General features: G+C 45.8%; 1 protein-coding gene across 3 annotated transcripts in view; it reads left to right on the forward strand.

Moving 5' to 3' along the window:
• The window catches only part of TULP4 (TUB like protein 4), a 244,826-nt gene extending 225,273 nt beyond the window's left edge, over positions 1-19,553 (forward strand). For all 3 annotated transcript variants that reach the window (XM_086708244.1, XM_086708245.1, XM_086708246.1), the window contains 6 exons: positions 742-886; positions 3,521-3,665; positions 4,946-5,039; positions 8,218-8,361; positions 10,963-13,481; positions 15,229-19,553. In XM_086708244.1, coding sequence (XP_086564370.1) covers positions 742-886; positions 3,521-3,665; positions 4,946-5,039; positions 8,218-8,361; positions 10,963-13,481; positions 15,229-15,345 — 3,164 coding nt within the window. In that variant the 3' untranslated portion in view covers positions 15,346-19,553. The remainder of the gene's footprint in view (positions 1-741; positions 887-3,520; positions 3,666-4,945; positions 5,040-8,217; positions 8,362-10,962; positions 13,482-15,228) is intronic.
• Positions 19,554-22,395: the final 2,842 nt, after the last annotated feature.

The raw sequence follows: 22,395 nt of genomic DNA on the forward strand, positions 1-22,395 counted from the left end.
TGTGAGGGGTGAGAGGAAGGCAGCAAAGGAGAAAAGATTTCGAGGAAGGTGTCCGATATGACCTCCATCAACTCTGCAGTTTTGTGATGGCCCAACCTCTGTGCACACCGGCTTCTGCCTTAGGACCTCTAATTTCTGCCTGGTGGCCGGTTGTGAAAATTATCTCTAGCAGCTTCTGTCCAGGCACCCTCAGCAGAGCCCAGGCCCGCCACTGACAGGCCTCATGCACAGGCATTCCTTCCAGCTGCTACTCGAAGCGGGCCAACTAAACTGGGAACCCCTGCAGTGGAGCTGACTCTGTCAGGTCTCTAGTCCAGAGCAGGCGTGGAACCAGAAGAGGCCATCACAGGGCCCAGGTCAGAAGCAGGTTCTTGGGTCAGCAAGCCCCTTGCTCGGCCCAGGTCCCCAGGCTGCCTGCAAACTCGTACGAACACAGATACCTGGTGTGATGGGACGTTCCAGCTTTTGGCCTGGTAAACACTGCAGAACTGTTTTATATATTACAGAGGCATGAAAATTCCATGTCCACTTTGATAACAGTAGAAGTAATTGCCTCCTTTTGCTTAGAAAATGTAATAGCATAAAAACGTAGAAAGGAAACCATGCTCTGGTCCTTTCTATTTCAAATTCTCGACTTAAATGCTGGCTTGTAGAGTCGGTCTGTCCCATAGTTTCCAGTAATAGTGATCCTTGTTAGGGTCTGATACCACTTCCCAGAGTCTTCTGGTTGTGTCTCCCCAGATGAAATCTACGGCAACAGCTTGATCTCCGCCATGCTCGACAGCTGTAACTGCTCAGACTCCAGTGACATCGAACTGAGTGACGACTGGGCTGCCAAGAAATCCCCCAAAATCTCCCGAGCTAGCAAATCACCCAAACTCCCAAGGTAATCTCGCTCTTTAGGGGGTGTTCTTCCTCTTTTGTGCCTCTGGAGGTGTGTCTGTGTTGTGTCTGCAGCTGAATCCCATTGAAACCTACACTAGAAGAGCCCAGCAAGAGGGCATCCCTGCCTTTCATCTGGAAGATACGCCCTCAATAATTACAGCTTTCCTTTCTTCTTTCCTCTGGGTAGAAGAAATCCATCCAGTAGGACTTTTTCTCAACTTTCAGACCTTCTAAGTGTTAGCACTGATGGTGGATGGCATGGGGTGGCCGTAGCTCCCTGGCTTACTTGTTTGTTCTTCTAGTTTGAGAAAAGTAAGGAAAAGGTTTTACAGGGAATGTACTGTAATGTGTTGAAGAGAATGCCAAGTTAAATACCTATGATGCTGTGATTGGAAATAAATCGTAAATTTAAAAAATTTTAGATCCTAAAGGTTTGTCCTGTAGAGTGGCGAAAAGCTAAGAGTAGATACAAGGGCCTGTGGGGTCTTAGATAAGAGCCCCCCTGCTCTGACTCCACTACTGAAGGCTATATAACCTTGAATGAATCTGTGACCTGGATTCCAGTATCCTTATTTACGGAAGGTAAAGGGTGGGGCAGAGCTTCACTGAGATCTCTTTAGCTCTAAAATTCTGTGATACTGTACAAAATTAAGATAGAATTTATGTACAGATAACATACCTGCCCAGATCTCAAGCACATAATTTACTGTGCAGTTGATAAACCAGTGTATCTACCGCCCAGTTGAAGGTAATGTTCAGTCATCCCGAAAAGTGCCTCGTGCCCCTTCCCATTCGATACCCGCTCCCCAGAGTCAGCACTGTTCTAATTTCTGTCACCACAGACTAGTTTTACTTGTTCTGGGATTTCATATAAATGGCATCAAACATTACATACTTTTTCTTTTTTTTTTTTTAACTCTTGCTCAACATAATGACTGAGATCCATTGGTGTCAAGTGTATCAGTAGTTTGTTTTTCTTTTTTGCTCTGTGGTTTCAATTGTAATGAATATACTATAGTTTGTTTATTCCATTTACCCATTGATTGACCTCTGGTAATGAGACTTTTTGCGCACACATGCGCTCCTCTGTCTCGGGTAGGGGAGTCATGGGGCCATGGCACATGTTTAACTTCCCCAGAAACTGTCAAACAGTATTCCAAGGTGCCTGTAGTATTCTGAGTTCTGCCAGCAGTGTATGTGAGACTTCTGTTTTCACCCACGATTGCACTGTCCTTGTCAGAAAATAATTTTATCCATTCTGGTGGGTGTGTAGGGCTATCTTAACATCTCTAGTGATTGGTGATGCCACCCAGCTTTTCATATGTTAATCGGCCATTTGGATATCTTCTTTTCTAAAGTGTCTGTTAAGCCTGTTGCCCATTTTTTATTGAGTTGTTTTTCTGTTACCAGGTTGTAAGATTCTTTATGCATTTTAGCTATGGGTTTTTGGGCAGAGATATGGAGTGCCACATGGCTAACGTCATATGAATTTTTTCTTTTATGATTAGTGCTTCTTGCATCCTGTTTAGGAAATCCTTGTGTACCCTTAGGTCATGAAGACATCCCTTTGTTCTTTTCCAGAAAGTTTGTAGTTTTAGCTTTCGTACTTCAGTCTCGGATTAATTTTTGTGTATGGGGTGACTTTTTCTTGTATAGATATCCAGTTGCTCAAGCAATTTATTTTTTCATCTTTATTCTGAGCTTGTTAAAATTGCAAATAAAACTGTGAACTTCTCTACACTTCTACAGTGTTTCGGCTTTTCCCTTAATTAAGGGAGGACATTTAACACATAAGCAACCAAACCCTTCACCTGTACATGTCCTTTCACAGTGCCCGAATATGGCATTCCCTGAGGCTGCTCCTGCTTCCCTCTGTCTTTCCCTGTGTCGAATCCCCCTACTTGCAAAGGCCAGACAGTCCTCACACAGAACTGTAACCAGCTCGGGCCTCTGTCTGCCTGTGCTTCGGGGCCCCTGGTGTTGTATCACACTCTCAGGCAGTACCTCTGAGGCTCAGTGCTTTCTTTTTATTGATTGCCATCAAGCTTAACATACTCATTTTTCTAGCATTCTCTGTGGGGTAGGCTGGCATTAACACGTGTCCCCATGTTATAAATAGAGGAACTAAGGGCCAGAGATATAATGTAGGAACAGAAAACAACAGAAAAGCTGTAGACCCACAGATTTGATTTAAATATCACAGCTGGTGAAAGGCTAGAAAAGTCCATTGAAATCCTGACATTGTGTTAGGAATCTTAAAATCATCTGGCCTTAGGGTGAAATATGTCTCTTCCCACCTGCTATCTTCCCACATGCACGAGGCATGTGGATCTTTCTAAACTTACTGTTAGTAGAAAGTGAAACACTGTTAATTCTCTGAGGTTCCTTACAAATGAATCACTTGATTTGGTCTAATCTCGCTGTATTTTTAAGTATCTATCACTTGGTACACAGTTCTGTTCTTCTTCCCTCATATTCACAAGGCAAAAGCAGGCGGCAGAGACTTCAAAAATGAAGGGGCCTTGCCCCTGGGAACACAGCACCGTGGTGGCCACCAGAGCATGAAGGGGAGGGCCAAGGCAGCATGCGCCTCCCCGGCCTGTGGGGCCTGACCCTCCTGGCCTTGTCTCCACAGGATCAACATTGAGGCTCGGAAGTCTCCCAAGCTGTCCCGGGCTGCTCAGGAGATGTCCAGGTCTCCCCGGTTGCCGATGCGCAAGCCCTCCATTGGCTCACCCAGCCTGACGCGAAGAGAGTTTCCCTTTGAAGACATCACTCAGGTAGCATCTGGGGTCCGGGTCGGTCCCACGCATCGCTGCCCCGCCCTTCTCTCCCTCCTCAGTGTGTGGCCGACGGTGGCTGAACCCTCGGTGCATCACACCTGCACTCGCCACCCCAGTCTCCGTGCCGGCCACTGTCGTTCCAGACAAGGGGCGTAGAGAACCAGAGCCCTGTTCTCCCTCCTCACCACCCTGCCCTCAGGCAGGCCCCGACACCTCCACATCCCCAGGACCTCCTTTCCACCTCAGACACACCCCCATGGCCACATGGGTCTTTCCACAGGCAGCTCTGGTTGAGACATACCCTCCCTCTGCCCTCTCAAGCCACTTCCGACCCTTTGGTGACTCTGAGTGTCCACAACAGCCCATCCCTGGTGGTGGCCCCACAGTCTGTGCTGCCCGTCTCTCCATCCTGGTCCCCGCGACGTCCTCCAAGTGCCACAGCCTCGCTGTTGACCGGCCTCTTTCTGTGCTTGTGCCTTTGCTGTACCTGGGTCACTGGGGTGACCCAGCTTACCCTCTCCATCTCCTCCCCTTGTTTCTGCCGGCATGCTTCCAGATAGAACTCAGCCTCTGTGGTGAAGGCTTCTTTCCCTGGCTCAGCCACAGTGGTCCCCAAGCATCTTGTTTACAACATTTCTCAGTGACTTCCTTTATGCCTTACATCCTCCAGTAGGTAATAAGCTCTTTGAGGAGCTGGTTTTAATTCATCTTTGTTATTGCTCTTGCACACACACGCACACTCATGGCTTAAGCATATTGGTAATTAAAAAAAATTTTTTTCTTAATTGAATTGAATGAGAAAATAGGTAATTGGGTAGAGTGGGGACATACTGGTATCAGTGCAACTAGTGTCTCCAGGAGAAATATCAAGGGTAAAAATGGATCCAGAGCTAGGTGTAACCCCTCTAGTCCAGTGACTGGGAAAGGAGAGGTGAAGAAAAATGTGCCCAGATCGCCTTTGTGGCCTTTTTAACCTACACGTGTGCAGACACACTGGGACACATCTGTTCCTCACTTCCAGCCTGAGAATCCCAGCTCAGTGAGCCACCATGAGCCACGATTCAGAAACAGGTGCCTGGCATGTTACAGTTAGCTTCCGGTCTTAAAAATGGTGGAATGATACAGAGAGTGAATATTTACAACATTACCCACCTGTGTCTTTTTTAAGCAAAAATGTTAATATTCTTACTTCCTAAGTGATCAATAGAAGATATAAAAATAGATTGTAATTTTTTTTCCTTTTTCTCCCCCCCCCCCCCCCCCGCTCCCTCCCACAGCACAACTATCTTGCTCAGGTCACGTCTAATATCTGGGGAACGAAGTTTAAGATTGTGGGCTTGGCTGCTTTCCTGCCAACCAACCTCGGTGCAGGTAAAAAACCGTGCCCTCTTCTCTGCCTGCTCTCCCAGGTGGAACTGAGACTTTTGAAAAGACCATTCAGATGAGCTCTTATGGCACCAAAAGATTAGTATGTACTTTATTTACCTCTACACTTTGACTCGAACCATCATAATTTCACAAAATTAGAATTATTACTCAAATTGGTTTTTTGCCAGCAGCGCTTTCAGTATTTTTATATAAGCCTGACTTATGAAGAGACCGAAATAGCAGAAATCTCTAACAAAGCTCTGGTTATTTTGATTCGTGGCCTCTCGCGGTGGGCAGGTTTTGGTACCAGTGTCTTTAGGTTCTTGAGTCCGAAGAAAGTTGGGAAGAAAGCACTAAAGACTGTAAGAAGCTGGCTGACTGTCAGTACAGTTCTTTGTGGTAAAACTTCACAGATTTCATGTAGAAGTCCCAGATAAATACTCTGTGAGAAGTTTGAGCCCCGGAGGAAAATAGAACCATAGGAGTAAAAGCTGGGCTAGAACCCAGAATTTGCATTCTTTTCTGTACTCCTGCTTGAAGGAATAGGACTAACATGTCGTATTTACTTCATGTTTACTTCGTGTTTACTTCACTCCTTACTTCAGAAGGAGTGAAATGACAGAAGGTCCTTTTCAGAGCAGCTTCATCCCGATAGGCGCCATCGCTGGGTGGTCTGAGGGCTTGTGCCGTCCCCCAGCCTTGCTGGATTGCCTGATCACTTAACACGCACACGTCTCTGGAAGGCGAGGTTTGCGTGTGGCTGGTGGACCCACCTTGAATGTGCTCTGTGTCCCTACTAAAAATGGTTTGTGAAAAATTCTGAATCTGACTATTTAAGTTGTTTCAGACATCAGTAGATCCTTTCAGTTAAGTAATTCTTGCAAAGCAGATGTTAAAAAGACCTATGCCATGTATGCGTCTTAGGAGACTTATTAAACAGTGCTGTATTTGGATTTTTCATTTTGAGGTTTCTCAGCTCAAAGAAAAAGAGGAATAAAAATAACACATAAAACTGACGTAGGAAATAACCATAGACCGTCCCAGTACATACTGCAGAGAAATCTCTTAATAATATTTTCAACCACCTGCAAAGTCTCTGATGACCATGAAATTCTGTTCTTTAGTAATTCAGCCGTGCCCCACTGATGTGCTTGGTGATTCTAGTAACCACTGTGCAAGCGTTGCGATCACCCCACATCAGTACGCTGAGGCCTGAGCCATCTGCCTATTTCAATAAACATTGAAAAAAGGAATGGAATCTTAATGAATCTTTTCCTTCTAGATGTTGAGTAGATCCACACATAAGTCAACAAGAACCTTAACATGGGAGAGCCTAGAAGTGCCTTCAAGGTACGGGATGCTCCAGTGTGAGGGATTCGAGTGCCCAAAATAAAAGTTTTCTGTGTGACTGCAATGAAATCATTGTCCTAATCATTGACCGTTTAAAAAAAAAGCATGTTAGCTATTATATTCATTTGTTAAGCTAAGAGAATTTTCCATTTGATTCTACTAGAGAAGAAATTATCTCTTAGCTTTTAGAAGGTATGTTACCTGTGGTACCCTATTAAACAATCTTTGTCACCCTAATGGATTTTAAAGTGAGTAGTTGGATATTTTATATTAGATAATTGTGCTGGATAATTTGTTCCCTTCAATTAGAATTATCTGGCTCATGAAATTTTTTTATTTTTAATTTTTTGCTTTCTCAATTTTAAAAATATGGAATAAATTCAAATTCAAAAGATTTGAAGCAGTATACAGTAAAAATCTTTCTCTTCACCTCTGGCCACCTAGTTTTCTCCCCCTGGAGGCAACTGACACAATTTTTAATCCCTCCTCAGATTTTAAATTTTATTTCTTTTTATCAATCTGAACAACAAAGAATAGCACTTTAATGCATGCATTAATTCTTAAACCAGAGAGAACTGTCCAGAATTTTAAAGCCAAAATTCATATTCTCTTTTGTGAGCAAGAGAGATGAACACATGAGTAGACCTGTGATGAGCACTTGGTTGGAAAAGTCTTCTTAGCCCTCACCAGCCCAAGCACCAGCCTCACACAGGTATTTCATCACCAGAAGGCCTGCGGTGCCATGGGAGTGCCAGCCAGGCGCCTCTGGGCACTGGCGGGGACAGCAGTGGAGACAGAACTGTGCTTACCTTAGCAGAAACTAGGGATAACAGTAATAATTACAGAACCTCTACTTACCTCACAGGGAAGAGTACGAAACATAAAAGAAAGCTGATGGGCTGGTGTCATCCTGACTTCAGCCTACTGCAAGCCCTAAATTCAAATTTATTGGTTTTAACTTATTTTGTCTCATCTAAATATTTTAATTGCCATCCAGGCATTCTCTTAAATGTCCTTATTGATCCAATAAAATCTTAGCATTGAAAGAAACATTGTGAAGGGGCACCTGGGTGGCTCAGTCAGTTAAGCGTCTGGCTCTTGATCTTGGCTCGGTCATGATCTCACTGTTCCTGAGATTGCGCCTCAAGCCAGGTTCTGCGCTGCCAGGGTGGAGCCTGCTTGGGACTCTCTCTCTCCCTCGCTGTCTGCCTCTCCAGTTGCACTCTCCCTCTCTCTCTTCTGTAAATAAATAAGCTTAAAAAAAAATTAAAAATAAAGAAATGGTGTGGAAGTTCCCTAAATCACTATCCTGATCATGAAATGGCAGTTGAAAGTCAGGGAAACAAGAATCCAGTCCTGAGTAAGAGCAGTGTTTCATTCTGCCCTGACCCACGTCATCCCATCTTCTAGTTGCCTGAGATCCCCCTGAGCGTGACATTCTGGATATCCCAACAATTTTACTAAGTTATCCTTCTGATCACAAGTGAGGCTTTTAAAATACATATTTATCATACCCCAGCTCATTCCAGAAAAGCATTTAAGTCTTAGACACGTGTTTGACATTTGAAATGTGTGATTCTGTAGAAAACCACTTGGCAAAGTGACTGGGGTAGGCTGAGAATCTGTTGTTACAGAATCCAGACCATGGCTGGGGTGGCCAGTGGTGTGCAGAAGGGAGGTGAAGGGCTGCCATCAGACTCTCCCGGGCCCATGCAGATCTGTCTTCTGATGGCAGGGACAGCACAGCGCCATTTCTCTTCTGTGGCTCTGTCGGCACCTTGGCCGTCCTCCTGCATGTCTCTGTTAACAGCGCTCTCCTCCTCCCCACCAGTAATCTATAAAACCAGCCTCCTGCATCTCCAGCCACGGCAGATGACCATCTATCTCCCAGAGGTTCGCAAGATTTCCATGGACTATGTTAATTTACCTGTCTTCAACCCAAATGTTTTCAGTGAAGATGAAGATGATTTACCAGGTGTGTTCTTAGTGGGTCGTGACGGGGACAGAGTGGTAAGTTGTGGACGATTACAGCATGCCGGTCTGTGCTTGCTTTGGCAAAGGGTGACTTCCTCCATTGTTGGGTGTGGTGGCATATCACAGGAGAAGGTCATACTGTTGCTGGTTTGGGGAGGAGGGGAGCTACGAGCAAGGCCTCATATCCACAGAGCATCTGCCTTCTTGTTTTATTATCTTCACAATAATCCTTAGTCTTATGCCCAGGTAGAGAAGTTTATAGGACTGATCAGAACTCAATAAAATCAGAACTGAAACCAGGTCTCATAGGCTGTGGCGCCCACAGAACCTGGTTTCTCAAACCCGCCCCATCTCTGGGACAGAAAACCTTTACGTTCAGACATCTCTCTCCCAGTGTGCAACTCACATCTCAGTGTACAGAAGCCTGGTCTGAGTTAAAGGTAAAATCTGGTACAAGCTTTTAAAGTCCCAGTTTACAAATTTTCAGATATCGATAGCATCTTAAATTAAGTATTTTCTAGTGTGTGTGTGTGTGTGTGTGTGTGTGTGTGTGTGTGTGTGTGTGGTGGGGGGGGGATCTTATTTTGATTAATAGAGTAGAACGATTTCTAAGTCATCTGTCAATTATTCCTACGTAACTATTCTCAGAAACATCTACCCATAATTTTATAAATATGAACACTCCTCTCCTTAGAACCAAGCAAGTTTTTGAAGGTCTCTGGTTTCTGAGCCAGAGGAATCCTACATGGACCACTGACTTCTCCTGTGTTTGGTGGTTCTGGAACAGAAGGGGCTATGGTCCTCGCCATGGGACAGGGAAGGACCTGCATTCCAGCTTCAGCATTCCTCAAGACCTTGAGGGAGTCATTTACCTTCTTCATGGGTTTTTACATGTAAACTTATTTGTACGGTACTTTCTGACAGTAGCTGTCTTTGGTCCTCTGATGATATACCTCTCCTCATAGGCAGAGCAGATATTCTAGACTATCAAAGTCATAATGGGCAAGGTTTTGCAACCACATAAACCTGCAGTTTGGTGAAGCCTCACACACTTGAGCTTTACAGCCCATTTCCGCAATCTCAGAATCTCGTATTTAGAAGTATCTTTTACACTTTCCCCGTAACACCCTCCCTGTGCTCCCAGAGTGTGACTAATACAGCTCTCCCTAAATGCTCAGCCCTTGCTGCTGCTGTTAGTGCCTGTGCTGCGCAGTCAGAGGAGGGAGCGTTTTGTCTCTGTGCTTGCCTTTAATGCTGGTGACAGACTCTTCTCTTTAGCCTGGAAGACACCTGCCTTCAGTTCTCCATGCAGATGAGAGGCCATCTGGAGGAGAGATCTGAACAGGAATAATAGAAAACTTGAGACAGGACCCAGATTCATGCAGCCAGGAGATAGTTACATCTCACTAGAGGGCCCCAGGGAAGGGATGGGGGAAGTAGGGAAGTCTGGGACAGGCTCAAAAGGTGGGCTTAACTTTTGATGAAACTAGCTGCCTTCACTCCATAGTTCTGGTAAAAGGCCAGTCAGCCTTTACAGTTACCTAGTTAAATCTTATTTCCTGCTCGTATGCTAGTTGCTACATAGCACTTAAAGGCCCAGATGAGCAAACTTGCCAGGGGTCGATGGCATTTTAAACAGGGCAGTATAAAACAGTGGCTCTGAGCACCTGCGTGTGGTCTATCACTGCTCAAATTCATGCTTCATTAAATTCCCTATGTGTACATATATAGAATAGATTTACAGGGTTTTACAGAGTGTGGCTATACCTTACATACTGTCGGAAATGCTAAAAAGCAGATAAATTAGGGAATTATCCTTCCCTAATAACACAGATTTGCTAGAGGATTCTTTTCATTGGTATCTTTACTACATCTTACATGGTTCTATTTACAGAAACTTAGTTTACGTGCAAATTTCAGATACACATTTGCTGCATGACCCTTCCCGTACTAACCAGTCCATAAATGTGGCCAAACGTACTCCAGAGCCTAGGCCTTATGAGTGCTCAGTGGAGTATCCTCCCATCACTCCCTCCTTGCATAAGAGAGTGGTCCGTTTTCTGAATATGAGTAGAAAGTATCTTTAAACAGTTAAGTATTTAAAAATAAAGTAGGGCTTCCAGGGAGGCTCAGTTGGTTGAGCATCCAACTCTTGACCTCAGCTCAGGTCTTGATCTCAGGGTCGTGAGTTTGAGCCCTGCCCTGGGCTCCACATTGGGCATGGAGCCTACTTTTAAAAAATTAATTAATTAATTAATTAAAAAAAAAGTTAAGTATTTGCCGTGGTACCATTTAGGCACATGGTACCAAATTCAGAAGGTTCAGAAGCATATCCATTGAAAAGCTTTGACAGTGCCCTTAACCAGTGGACAACAAAGGCTACCGGGCAGAACTCACCCGCTTGCCTGGGCCCTTCCAGAAACCTTGGAGAAACTTTGTATAACTTGTGTGAAAGATCTGGCTTTCCCCAAGCAAACACATCTCCGCCTGAAGCAGTTGCATTTTGTATGCAAAAGGACTGGATAAGTTCAGAGGTATTACTTATTCTGACCCAGTTTCATGGCAGTTTTGTAAGCAGTGCATGTTTCTTTTTTCCTCCCAGTGACGGGAGCATCGGGTGTGCCTGAGAACAACCCTCCATGTACCGTGAACATCCCCATCGCTCCCATCCACAGCTCGGCGCAAGCTATGTCCCCCACACAGAGCATAGGATTGGTGCAGTCCCTGCTGGCCAATCAGAATGTGCAGCTGGACGTCCTGACCAATCAGACCACGGCAGTGGGGACGTCTGAGCATGGAAGTGATAGTGCCACCCAGTACCCAGTCTCCAACCGCTATTCCAACCCCGGACAGGTGATCTTCGGAGGTGTGGAGATGGGCCGCATCATACCCAACCCCGCTCAGCTGTCCCTGCCACCGCCTGCACCAGGGGCGATCCAGCTCTCGGTGTTGGACCACGGAGACCGAGACCATGACCACCTGCAGAAGTCCACCAAGGCCCTGCGGCCAGTGCCGCAGCTGGCCGCCGAGGGGGACGCAGTGGTGTTCAGTGCCCCGCAGGAGGTCCAGGTGGCGAAGATGAACCCCCCACCCCCCTACCCGGGAACCATCCCCGCCGCCCCCACCACAGCAGCGCCCCCGCCCCCGCTACCGCCTCCGCAGCCTCCGGTGGACACGTGCCTGAAGAAGGGCGACTTCTCGCTGTACCCCACGGCGGCACATTACCAGACGCCCCTGGGCTATGAGAGGATCACCACCTTTGACAGCAGCGGCAACGTGGAGGAGGTGTGCCGGCCTCGGACGCGGATGCTCTGCTCCCAGAACACCTACACCCTCCCCGGCCCGGGCAGCTCAGCCACCCTGCGGCTCACCGCCACTGAGAAAAAGGTCCCCCAGCCTTGCACCAGTGCCACCCTGAACCGCCTGACCGTCCCACGCTACTCCATCCCGACGGGAGATCCACCCCCGTACCCCGAAATCGCCGGCCCGCTAGTCCCGGGTCGGAGCGCGGCGCAGAGGCCCGACAGTCTCATCCACGCCACGCTGCGCAGGAACAACCGCGAGGTGGCGCTCAAGGCGGCGCAGCTGGCCGAGCCCCCGCGGGTCCCCCCGCAGCACCCGCCCAAGCCCAAGGGTGCGGCGCAGTTCCCGGCGCGGCCCCCGCCGGCCTTGTATACCTGCAGTCAGTGCAGCGGCGGGGCCGTGGCGGGGCGGCCCGAGCCTGGCGCCGGGGGTGCTGGAGGTGTGCAGCCGGGCTCGGGCCTGGCCCACGCCGCCAGCACCTCACCCCTGACCTCCCAGTCGTCCTACAGCCTCCTGAGCCCGCCAGACGGTGCCCGCGACCGCGCCGACTACGTTAACTCGGCCTTCACGGAGGACGAGGCGCTGGCCCAGCACTGTCCGGTCGAGAAGCCCCTGAGGCACCCCACGCTGACTGAAGCTGCTGTGGCCGTCAAACGGCCACCCCCTTACCAGTGGGACCCTGTGCTGGGGGAAGACATTTGGGTTCCTCAGGAAAGGACAGCACAGACTGCAGTGCCCAACCCCCTGAAACTGCCTCCTCTGATAGTAGGTCAGAGCCAGCATCTGGACGTGTCCCGAGTGCCCTTCGTCTCCCCGAAGTCTCCCGCCAGCCCTACTGCCACTTTCCAAACAGGCTTTGGGATGGGAATGCCGTATCCAGGGAGCTATAACACGCCCCCTTTGCCGGGAGTGCAGACCCCCTGCTCCCCGAAAGATGCCCTGTCCCCGACACAGTTTGCACCCCAGGAGTCCACAGTGGCTCTCCAGCCAGCCTACCCGCCCAGCCTCTCCTACTGCACCTTGCCCCCCATGTATCCGGGAAGCAGCACCTGCTCAAGTTTACAGCTGCCACCTATCGCCTTGCACCCCTGGAATTCCTACAGCCCTTGCCCGCCCGTGCAAAACCCCCAGGGCACTCTGCCCCCCAAGGCACACTTGGTGGTGGAGAAGCCCCTCGTGTCCCCACCGCCCACCGACCTCCAAAGCCACTTGGGTACAGAGGTGATGGTAGAGACCACAGACAACTTCCAAGAAGTCCTCTCCCTGACAGAAAGCCCGGTCCCCCAGCGGTCGGAGAAATTCGGGAAGAAAAACCGGAAGCGCCTGGACAGCCGAGCAGAGGAAGGAAATGTTCAGGCCATTACAGAGGGCAAAGTGAAGAAGGAGGCAAGGACTTTGAGTGACTTTAATTCCCTGATCTCCAGCCCTCGCCTGGGGAGAGAGAAGAAGAAAGTGAAGAGTCAGAAAGACCAACTGAAGTCGAAGAAGTTGAATAAGACGAATGAGTTCCAGGACAGCTCAGAGAGCGAGCCTGAGCTGTTCATCAGTGGTGATGAGCTGATGAACCAGACCCAGGGCAGCAAGAAGGGCTGGAAGAGCAAGAGGAGTCTGCGGACGGCCAGCGAGCTGGAGGAGTTCAAGTGCCGGAAAGCCAGCGAGAAGGAGGATGGCCGGCTGGGCAGCCAGGGCTTTGTGTACGTCATGGCCAACAAGCAGCCTCTGTGGAACGAAGCCACCCAAGTGTACCAGCTGGACTTTGGGGGGCGCGTGACCCAGGAGTCCGCAAAGAACTTCCAAATCGAGCTAGAGGGGCGGCAGGTAAGAAAGCATGTCCCAGGGCATGGCCCAGATTCCTGCTTTTTGGTCTTGACTGGTCTCTGTGGGTTTTTAAAAACCTGCTAAAGGATAGCAGTGTTTTGGCCTGCCAGGAGCCAAATGGGAAATAACGGAAAACAACTGATCCCTCTTAAGCGTGGCCAAGTCTCCGTGACCCATGAGAAAAACTAGCAGGCCCCTGCCCAGCCCCCTGCCCACTCCCCAAACCTGCTCTGCCAGAGATACTTTCTTTCTTCCAACTTTGGCTTTTTTCTGGCATTTGACACTGTGTTTGCAAAGAACGTGTTCCCATTTCTATTTATTGACTTTTCAGTTTTTCACATCGTGTATTGACCTCTTCCTGAGGAATATGAGGGTTTATTTTCTTCACCCCCACTGCCATATGTACAGACACGTGAACTTCCCCCTTTTCTTAGTTCAATCAGCAGTCATTGGTTATCTCATTATGCCAATATATGTGGTTTATAGCTGAGCCATGTATTATGGCTTAACTGTATTTCCTTTTTTATTACATAGGGATTTTTTCCTAGACCAAATAATTACCCAGTGTTTGTTTATTTCTGTGTATTTATAGTACATCATTCCCTGATTCGGTGGCAGAATGTAAATCTCTTCTCACTACAGTTAAACACATCGGGTGGTTTTTCAGTTCCTCTGCTCCAGCCTGAAATGGTGGCTCTAACCCTGCTGCATAGCTGTTGTTCTGGAACTGCACTTCCTCACCATCCTGGGAGTTCCCTTCACCTCTCATACTTAAATCTCATTTTCATTAATTCACTCAAATATTTATTGAGCCACCTGCTGTGTGCCTGGCAATCCTCTGAGCTGGGAGTCAGAAACTGTGGCCCACAGACCAATTGGACCTGCTGCCTCTTTTTATAAATAAAGTTCCATTGGAACACAGCCATGCCCACCCACTTAAGTATTGTCTAAGGCTGCTTTTGTCCCACAACAGAGAGTTCTGGCAAAGACCCTGTGACCTACAAGGCCTGAAGTATTTATCATCAGCCCTTTACAGAGAGTTTGCCAACGTTGCTCTAAGTGCTGAAACCAGAGCAATGAGGAAAATAGAGAAAATCCCCGTCCTCACATGGAGTTTACCAAAATGGAAGAAAGACCGTAAACAAATGTACTTAAATATTTATATAAGTATTTATATTTATATAATATTTATACATAATTTATGTGTGATATATAATATAATCCTTATAAATATAATATTTATGTAAATATCTGTATATGTATGTAAAAAGCTATATAGTCACAGCGTGTGATCACAGTAAGTACTGAAATGACAAAGGAAAGCGAGCTTGAGAGACAGAGCATTGCGGGAAGGCGGTGGGCTATGTTTGCCCCTCTCTGACCCGTGACATTTGATAATTACAATTGATGTTTCTCTCAACCTTCTGTTAGCCTGTAGATTCTTCTTCATACTTTTCCTTTCCCCTGTTTCCTTGGTGAGGAAGCCACTTCATTTGACCAGTGAGCTTTCCAGGCTCTGAATTTTTGCTTCATTATCTTCCCATTGTGTGTTTACCAGGTTCCCCCTTTGTTTCCGACAAACCCATAGTTAGCTCAGGAAGTTTGATCAGAGTCCCTGTCTGGGGGGACTGTCTCCTGGACTGCGCTGTCGTCTTCCCTCAGGAGCCACACAGGCGGTTGTGCTATTTCCCACCTTGTTTTCCTTTAATGTCTTTGCTTCTCTGCCCACCTCCCTCCCACCCCCCAGGTGATGCAGTTTGGAAGGATTGATGGCAATGCGTACATTCTGGACTTCCAGTACCCCTTCTCAGCTGTGCAGGCCTTTGCGGTTGCCCTGGCCAACGTGACTCAGCGCCTGAAATGAAGAGGCTGCTACGGGTGGGAAAGAGAGGCAGAGGAGCCTTTTCAGAGAGGTCTGATCGGCAGTGCTCGAGGAGTCCCACGGGGCCCCGGGTGCCTGGGGACCAGAAGACAAGAGCAAAACTGGAAGAATCTGTCAGGCCCAGGAGAGGGGACTGACCTCTAATTGTTGTTGTTTGTTTGGGCTTTTATAATCCTTTATTGTTTTTCTTTCTTCTTTCTTTTTAAACAAGAAGAGAATACAGAAGAGTGGTATCTGGAAGCAAAGCGTGCGAGGCACCTGGTGTTCTTTTCGGAAACGTAGTTGCCGTGGTAATGTCCTACTGTGTCTGCTTCTGTCACCTGCCAGGACAAGGGGCCCTTCGGAAGGAAGGTAGACTGCCTTCCCGCCTGCTGTTCTTCTAGACTAGGGAGTGTGCATTATTTTCGTTCTCCACAACACCTAGCTTTATTACTCCTCCCTATTGTAACCACTAGTGTGAAAACAAAAGACTTTTAAAAAGAACAACCCCAAATCCGGAAGGTACAGGTTCTCTTAGGGGGCCATTCAGATCACGCATACAATGTTACTCCCCCAGAAGTGACTTGATCAATGAAGGGTGTTATGGCAAATGCACTGTGTTTGACGAATAGCAGTAGCCTTTGTCCAGCGGTGCTCTTACCAGCTCTAAATACAATTCGCTCATGATGATGTAGGAGGAAGGGACGGCAGGTGAAGAAGGAGCTTCTGCGCATGGACACCTGGGTGGTTTACACGGTGGGACTTGAAGCAGTACAAGGGCTGTGCTCCTCTCTGCACGATGTTTACGTTGAAGACTCTGCTAGTTGTATAACGTGTCAGAATTCCGTGGGTTCTGTAACAATCATTCAGTGTGCTTGCCTTCGGGAGAAGGTAAAAGACCAAATGGAAAGATCTGGCACATGGTGGGGAAGCAACTTTGTCACCTAGTGCACTGGTAAGTCACTAGATACCCACTTACTGAAAAACAACCTTCATCCCCTCCCCCATTTTATTGTTTAATCTAGAAAATGTGGCAGACGGCCTTCTCTTTCCCAGTAGATAAGTGTTCCACACTTTCTCATCTGAAAAATGCTGATGATACTCATTTGAAAGCACTCCTTTCCTCTTCTTGGCCACATTAAAGTTCACTTGACTAGAAATATTTTCTAATGGTTTAGAAATGTAACAAAATTTTAAGCAATCGACAGGGTATTGAAAGATAGAGGTATGGTCATCTCTTTGAAAAAAGTAACTAGGAGGAGGGAAAAAAGTTCTTTATTAACTGAATAGACTGTTTACTGAGGAGATAAACCACTGGGAACACATTATTAAAATTATAGTACTTAAGAGAGCTGGTTGATCACACACACACACATACACACACACACACACACACACACACACACACACACCCTGGAATATCTTTTCTTGCCTCCTCCTCCTTAGGGGACACTTTGGGCAGCCTTCAGCCCTGATGATAACAAAGCCCAGTTTGTTGTTGTCAATCACTCGTACCTGTGATGTTGTTTAGGGCAGGAGCACAAGAGCTATGTACTGGCACAGGGCCCTCAATTTGGGTTTTGTTTGGAACAGACAAATGGAAGACACCACAGAAAAGTCTTTTGAAAGTAATGCATTTTTACATTCCTTGTTTTGGTTTAAAAACTAGAAAAGAAACTGGCCCATTCCTTCCCCAGAGCAAGACGAAATCACTCACCATTTTCTCCAGACCTTGAAGGAGCACAGATGAGGACATCTCCCAGCCAACATCAGAGTTTTCCATCTTATATTTTAAAATATTGAGCCTGATTCTTGGTGGGTAAATTCTTGCAGAAAGAATTTAGCAACGTATTCAAAATTATATAATTCTTTTATAGGTGTTTCTATAGCTTGGTAAGATGTTTCAGTGTTTATATTAGTTGTGCAATAATGGTTATGGCCTATTTCTAAAATAATTTAAATGCAGTTCCCCTGTTTTGTTGTCCAAGAGATAATTATTTATCTTGCTTTAATGGTGTTCTTAGGAATTATTTTGTGGCTATGTACTGGTGAGTTATGCCCATTTTATTTATTTAGAAAAATAGTATGTTTGTAATGAGTTATTTGGTAGCAGTACATTTTGCTGCAAGAAATAAAGAGGATATGATAGAAGGGTTTTTTGCTGGACAATTTGTAACTTTTTCTAATTGGGAAAAAAATCCTATTCTTTAGAAGTAATTTTTTTTTCCATCCTGTGGTATTGATTATATACAGAGGAGTAGATTTCTTTAAGATGCCATATCCTAAAATAATATCGTCCCTTCTTTTGAACGCTTTTAATTAAAAATAAAAGGTGCTATGAAATGAAAAGAGGAGACTAATTAGAAGAGTAGCAGAAGAAGGCATTATTGTCACTAAGTGTCCACTTTCCAGATTCTGATTGGTTTTTTGAGATACAAAGACCAAGAAAAGATATATTTCAGAACTTTTCTTACTAAAAGCAATTATAAGGGGAAGTCCTTGGAATAAAAATACAAAGATATTTGTGAAGAGGAAGTGAATATTTGTAGCAAATAATTGAACTTTCTAAATTCTTGACTCACTCCCCAAAAGGTCTCTTCTGCACATGGAGACACAGGCCTTGTCTTGTGGGTTTAGCATACCCAGGATTCAGCCCCTGAAGATGTAGCAGAGGTCTGGCTCTGTGCTCTGGCCCAGAGGAGGAACCCTGTCCTGTCAGCCACGCTTATGCAGACGTCTGCAGCATGGGGAAAGTTAAGTCTTTCAGGTTAATGGTGATGGTTTCACTGATTGTAAAAATTGTTTTCATTCAGTCTCAATTTATTAAATACTACTAAAGTCAGTACTTTAAATGGAATTCTACCTGCATACTTCGTGCTTATTAATATAGCAATTTATTAATATTAAGTTACCTCATTGAGTCTCTAAATTTAAAAACATTAGCCCAGGCAACTGTATGAAGAATCCATGCCTTTTCCAGGAAAGGAGTGTATTAAGAGACCTAAAAACCGATTTTAAATTTGTTCTGCCTCTAACCTTATCAAACCAAAGGCACAGATTTGGGTACAGTGTATCCACTGAATGTATATTCCAAGAAAAGTTGGTGCCAAGGAAGCAGGAAAATGTGAAGGCTCTAATGGCAGCAGAAGTCAGGATTTTACAGGTTGGTCTTTTCCCCCACGTTCATTGCTCCCTAGTTGAGTGTCCCATGAGGACGTGCGAAACAGCATGCAGTCATCTTGACCCTGGGGTCAAGCCTGCTCTGCCACAGAGCTGGAGGGTGACCTTGGGCCTCCATTTGTCCATCTATAAAATGAAAGGAATGACCTGGACGAAATTCTAAAGTGTCCAGCTCTAACAGCCGACGGTTCAAAATGTGACCGTGTCCTCATTCCACTTTACAAGCTTGGAAGGTGTGTTTCGAAATAATTCTTTTTACAGAGAAACATTTCTTTTCTGGCATCAATGAGCTATCTGGTGAATGTAAACCAGTGCGTTTAAAATAATCTTTAGCAAGTTTACCTCTAGAAACAAATGCATTTGGAGTCATGTTCTTGTAAAATTACACCAAAGCGTCAATTCCAAGTGAGACAGGATCCTCCCCATGAGTGTGCCCTGCTCAGTGGACACCCTTGTGAACAGCCCTAAAGTAAGTCACCATTTGCCCCCAAAAAGCCATAGTGTGGGTTGAAAAAAGAACAAAGGAGTATATGCCCGGGCTGGCTTGAATTCTTGAGTGTGTTCAACCGTGTTACACTGTCTTCAAGTTGAAAAGGTTTTTTGGAAAGACCCCATCGTGTCCCTGTGCGGGCCATCTATCCCTTGGCCAAGTCTAATTGTGAACAAAGTGAGACAAAGTGTGTCAAAAATGCTTGAGTTCCTGGGATTTTGTAACAACACACAGCTCTGATCTCACCATTTGTGTATTTCCTTAGTTCTGGCTGATAAAACTCTTGAAGGGTTGTGGCTTATTTTGTTTTCATTTCTTTGGCTTTGTGCAATTTTCTTGTAACTTGTACCGATATTTTCTGTTTACAAGTTCTTTTAAAGGGGAGGGGTAGGGTTCTAAGATCTTGTTGTTGTAGATAAATTTTTTTTCGTGTTGTAGAAAAGCATGGGTTATGCATTTGACTGAAAAAGGCACTGTATTATTTACCAAAGGGGTATTGTTTTTGCATTTGTTAATAAATGCATTATTTTGGTACTGTAAATTTGGACATAATTTCTGAGTTTATTACTACTGGCATTTTCTTTGTCCTTTTTTTTTTTTTTAAACTGTAAGTGCACGATGCAGGTGCACAGGTCCCAGACCAAACCAGACCACCAGCATGTTCTTATCCAGACCTTGGGAATAGCACGCTGCTCTGTGCGTCTCAGTCCCTCCAGTGTTGGTTTGTTTTTCAATTTCAGCATCCTGCTTTGTTTTACTTTCCAGGCAAGATTTGTTGAGATTCCCACTTGCATTTTAACGAGCTCACCCTTATTTGCCTTTCTTCTTATGTATTTGTGTATTAGATTGTGTGGGAGGTATTCTAGAAGGCATTAATGGTTTGCATTCAAAATGACGTGGTTTGTCCAAATTATTTTCTGTCTTTATTACTGAGGTGGATTAATCTCCTTATTTTTTTCTTGATGATTTGAAATTGTAAAAGTTGTCCAGCTATTGCTTAATAAAATTTTGCAGATCAAAAAAAAAAAAAATTACTTGTGTGCAGAATCAGGTGTGGGTCTTGAGTCCTCGGAGAAGAAATCACAGCTATCCATTGATGTGACCCACCAGCCCCACCAGCCAGTTGTTTCTTCAGTCCCTGGGTTACTGCCAGCTTTAAGTGGACACCATGGGGTCCTTATCATTGTTGCTGTTTTTGAGAGGTCAGAGGCTGTGCTATCTTCTTTTTTTTTTTTTAATGTTTATTTAATTTGAGAGACAGCACGAGTGGGGGAGGAGCAGAGAGAGAGAGAGAGAGAGAGAGAGGGGGGATCCTAAGCAGGCTACTCACTGTCAGTGCAGAGCCCAACACAGGGCTCAAACTCACGAACTGTGAGATCATGACCTGAGCCAGATCAAGAGTCTGATGCTTAACCAACTGAGCTGCCCACGCACCCCGCTGTGCTGTCTTCTTGATGAGTTTGTTTTTCTTGTTTATTAAAGAGGACCCAATTCAGGATGCATCTGTCATAGCACTACAAGATCAGAGATGTTACACTGACACTTTGTTATTTTATAGGAAACGATAAAACCAGGTTTTGAGCAATTCCCCTCTCAGTTCTGCTATAACTGTTATTGTTGTCATTCCTGATGAGTTTTACTGCCATCTCCCTGCTCTGCCCTGAAGCTCCCTCTGATCTCTCTGAGGGAGGCGGGGACTCGGGGGGTCATAGGATGCTGTTCTGTAAACACTAGTTCACGTGCACATTTAGAGAGCTACCCTTTTGTTTTTTTCAGAAATAAAAATAGATGTGATCACTCAGGCTTTAGGAGACCACCAAAACCCACTACCTAACATTCCAATCACGCATTAAATATAAAAATAATCGTAGGACTATAAACCTGTGCTTGAAATAGCAGTAGTCATACAAGGCTAAATGACCTGAATTATGTCTAAGAATCAAAATATTTTATTGTGAAAGTTTGTGGGCTTCAAGTTAATATTCACTCTAGCTTCGTTACTTAAACTAGGCAGCAAGGAGGCCTGGTTGAAAACAAACTCCCTCTTTCCCTCCCCTCAGAAAAACAAGGGACCAAACCCTGGACAGCGAGGCCGTGTCTGGGTCTGTGCTAAGGACCCGTGCGTAGGATTGCCTTCACCACCAGCCCCATGTCAACTTTGGGGCCATTCGGTGGGAATCAGTGTCTCTAGAAGTGATTTATTTCTAAAGCCCTGGTAAGAAAATTTAGCAAATCCCTGCAGCTTATTTTGGAAAGGAGCATTCTTCTGTGTTTATCCTTGCATTCAATATTCTTTTCCTGGCCTCGATAAAAGCATAGGGGATCAGTTTAGCTCTCATACCCTAGCCCCAAAAACTCATTACAGGGGAGAAATGACTGCCTCATGGAGACTGCATCCCACTGTACCAAGAATGCACAGCTAAATCTCCAAATTCCATTATAAAGTGGGTATCTTTTGCCTTCCTGTCAGAAGAAAATTGAAGCACTGAAAGGTTGAAATGACTTCTGGATTCCATGGACAAAAACCAATTATGAAATAGAATCCAAGATTTCCGGCTCACATTAATGAATAGACCTAGTTTATTCCCAGCTTCTACACTGGTGTTTTGTGGTGATTTGCCTGCAACGAGCAATGAGCTACTTACACTTAGTCTTCTGCAAAAAGAGGAGACACCGGTGGGCCGCCCTCACCCATCAGGCAGTGAGCCTGACCTCCCAACAGCTGAGGGTGAGTGCTCATTTTCGAGCTGTCAGTCAGTTGCACACGCAGCTCACAGGCTTGATCACTCACCCGGGCGTCACAAAGGAGCAGGTCTGTGTGGGTTCATTCCTCTACATATCATAGAAACATTCTGCTCAATGCACTAAAGGATATGAAGCCACCATCCACACAAAGAACAGGGTTGTTTCTTAAATCTGCTGCAAGGTCCTGTCGAGTTGATAGCTGCGAACAAGAGCAGATGCTTCAGCGCAGAAGCAGGACTCCAGAGGAAGATGGATGTCAGGTGTGAAAAATACTTTTACCTCATCCCTCCCGTTTCCTTTCTCTGGATCCCCTGCCTTCATGTCCCTTCCCTCTACAGGGAGTGGCTTCTCTGTGCTTTAGGTGACGTCAAAGCCACCCCTCTCGACAGGTCTCTCCAGTGGGGATGGGAGCCATCAGTGCAGTTTCCAGACTTGTTCCTAGTTCATTGAATGTATTAAACTTCAGCCACCTCTCAGGACAGTGTCAAACACTTTGCAAAGAAAGCACTTTTTGCTGTACGAAATACAGGCTTTTCCCCCAAAGTGATATAATCAGCAGTTCTGATATCCCATTTGCCATTTAGCTTCTGCTCTATTCTGGACGCTTTCTGAACAGTGCTTATGCAGCATTTTCTATG

The sequence above is a fragment of the Puma concolor genome, chromosome B2 (genome assembly GCF_028749965.1).
Source record: "Puma concolor isolate L17-30 chromosome B2, mPumCon1.1.hap2, whole genome shotgun sequence".
NCBI classification, from domain to species: Eukaryota; Metazoa; Chordata; class Mammalia; order Carnivora; family Felidae; genus Puma; species Puma concolor.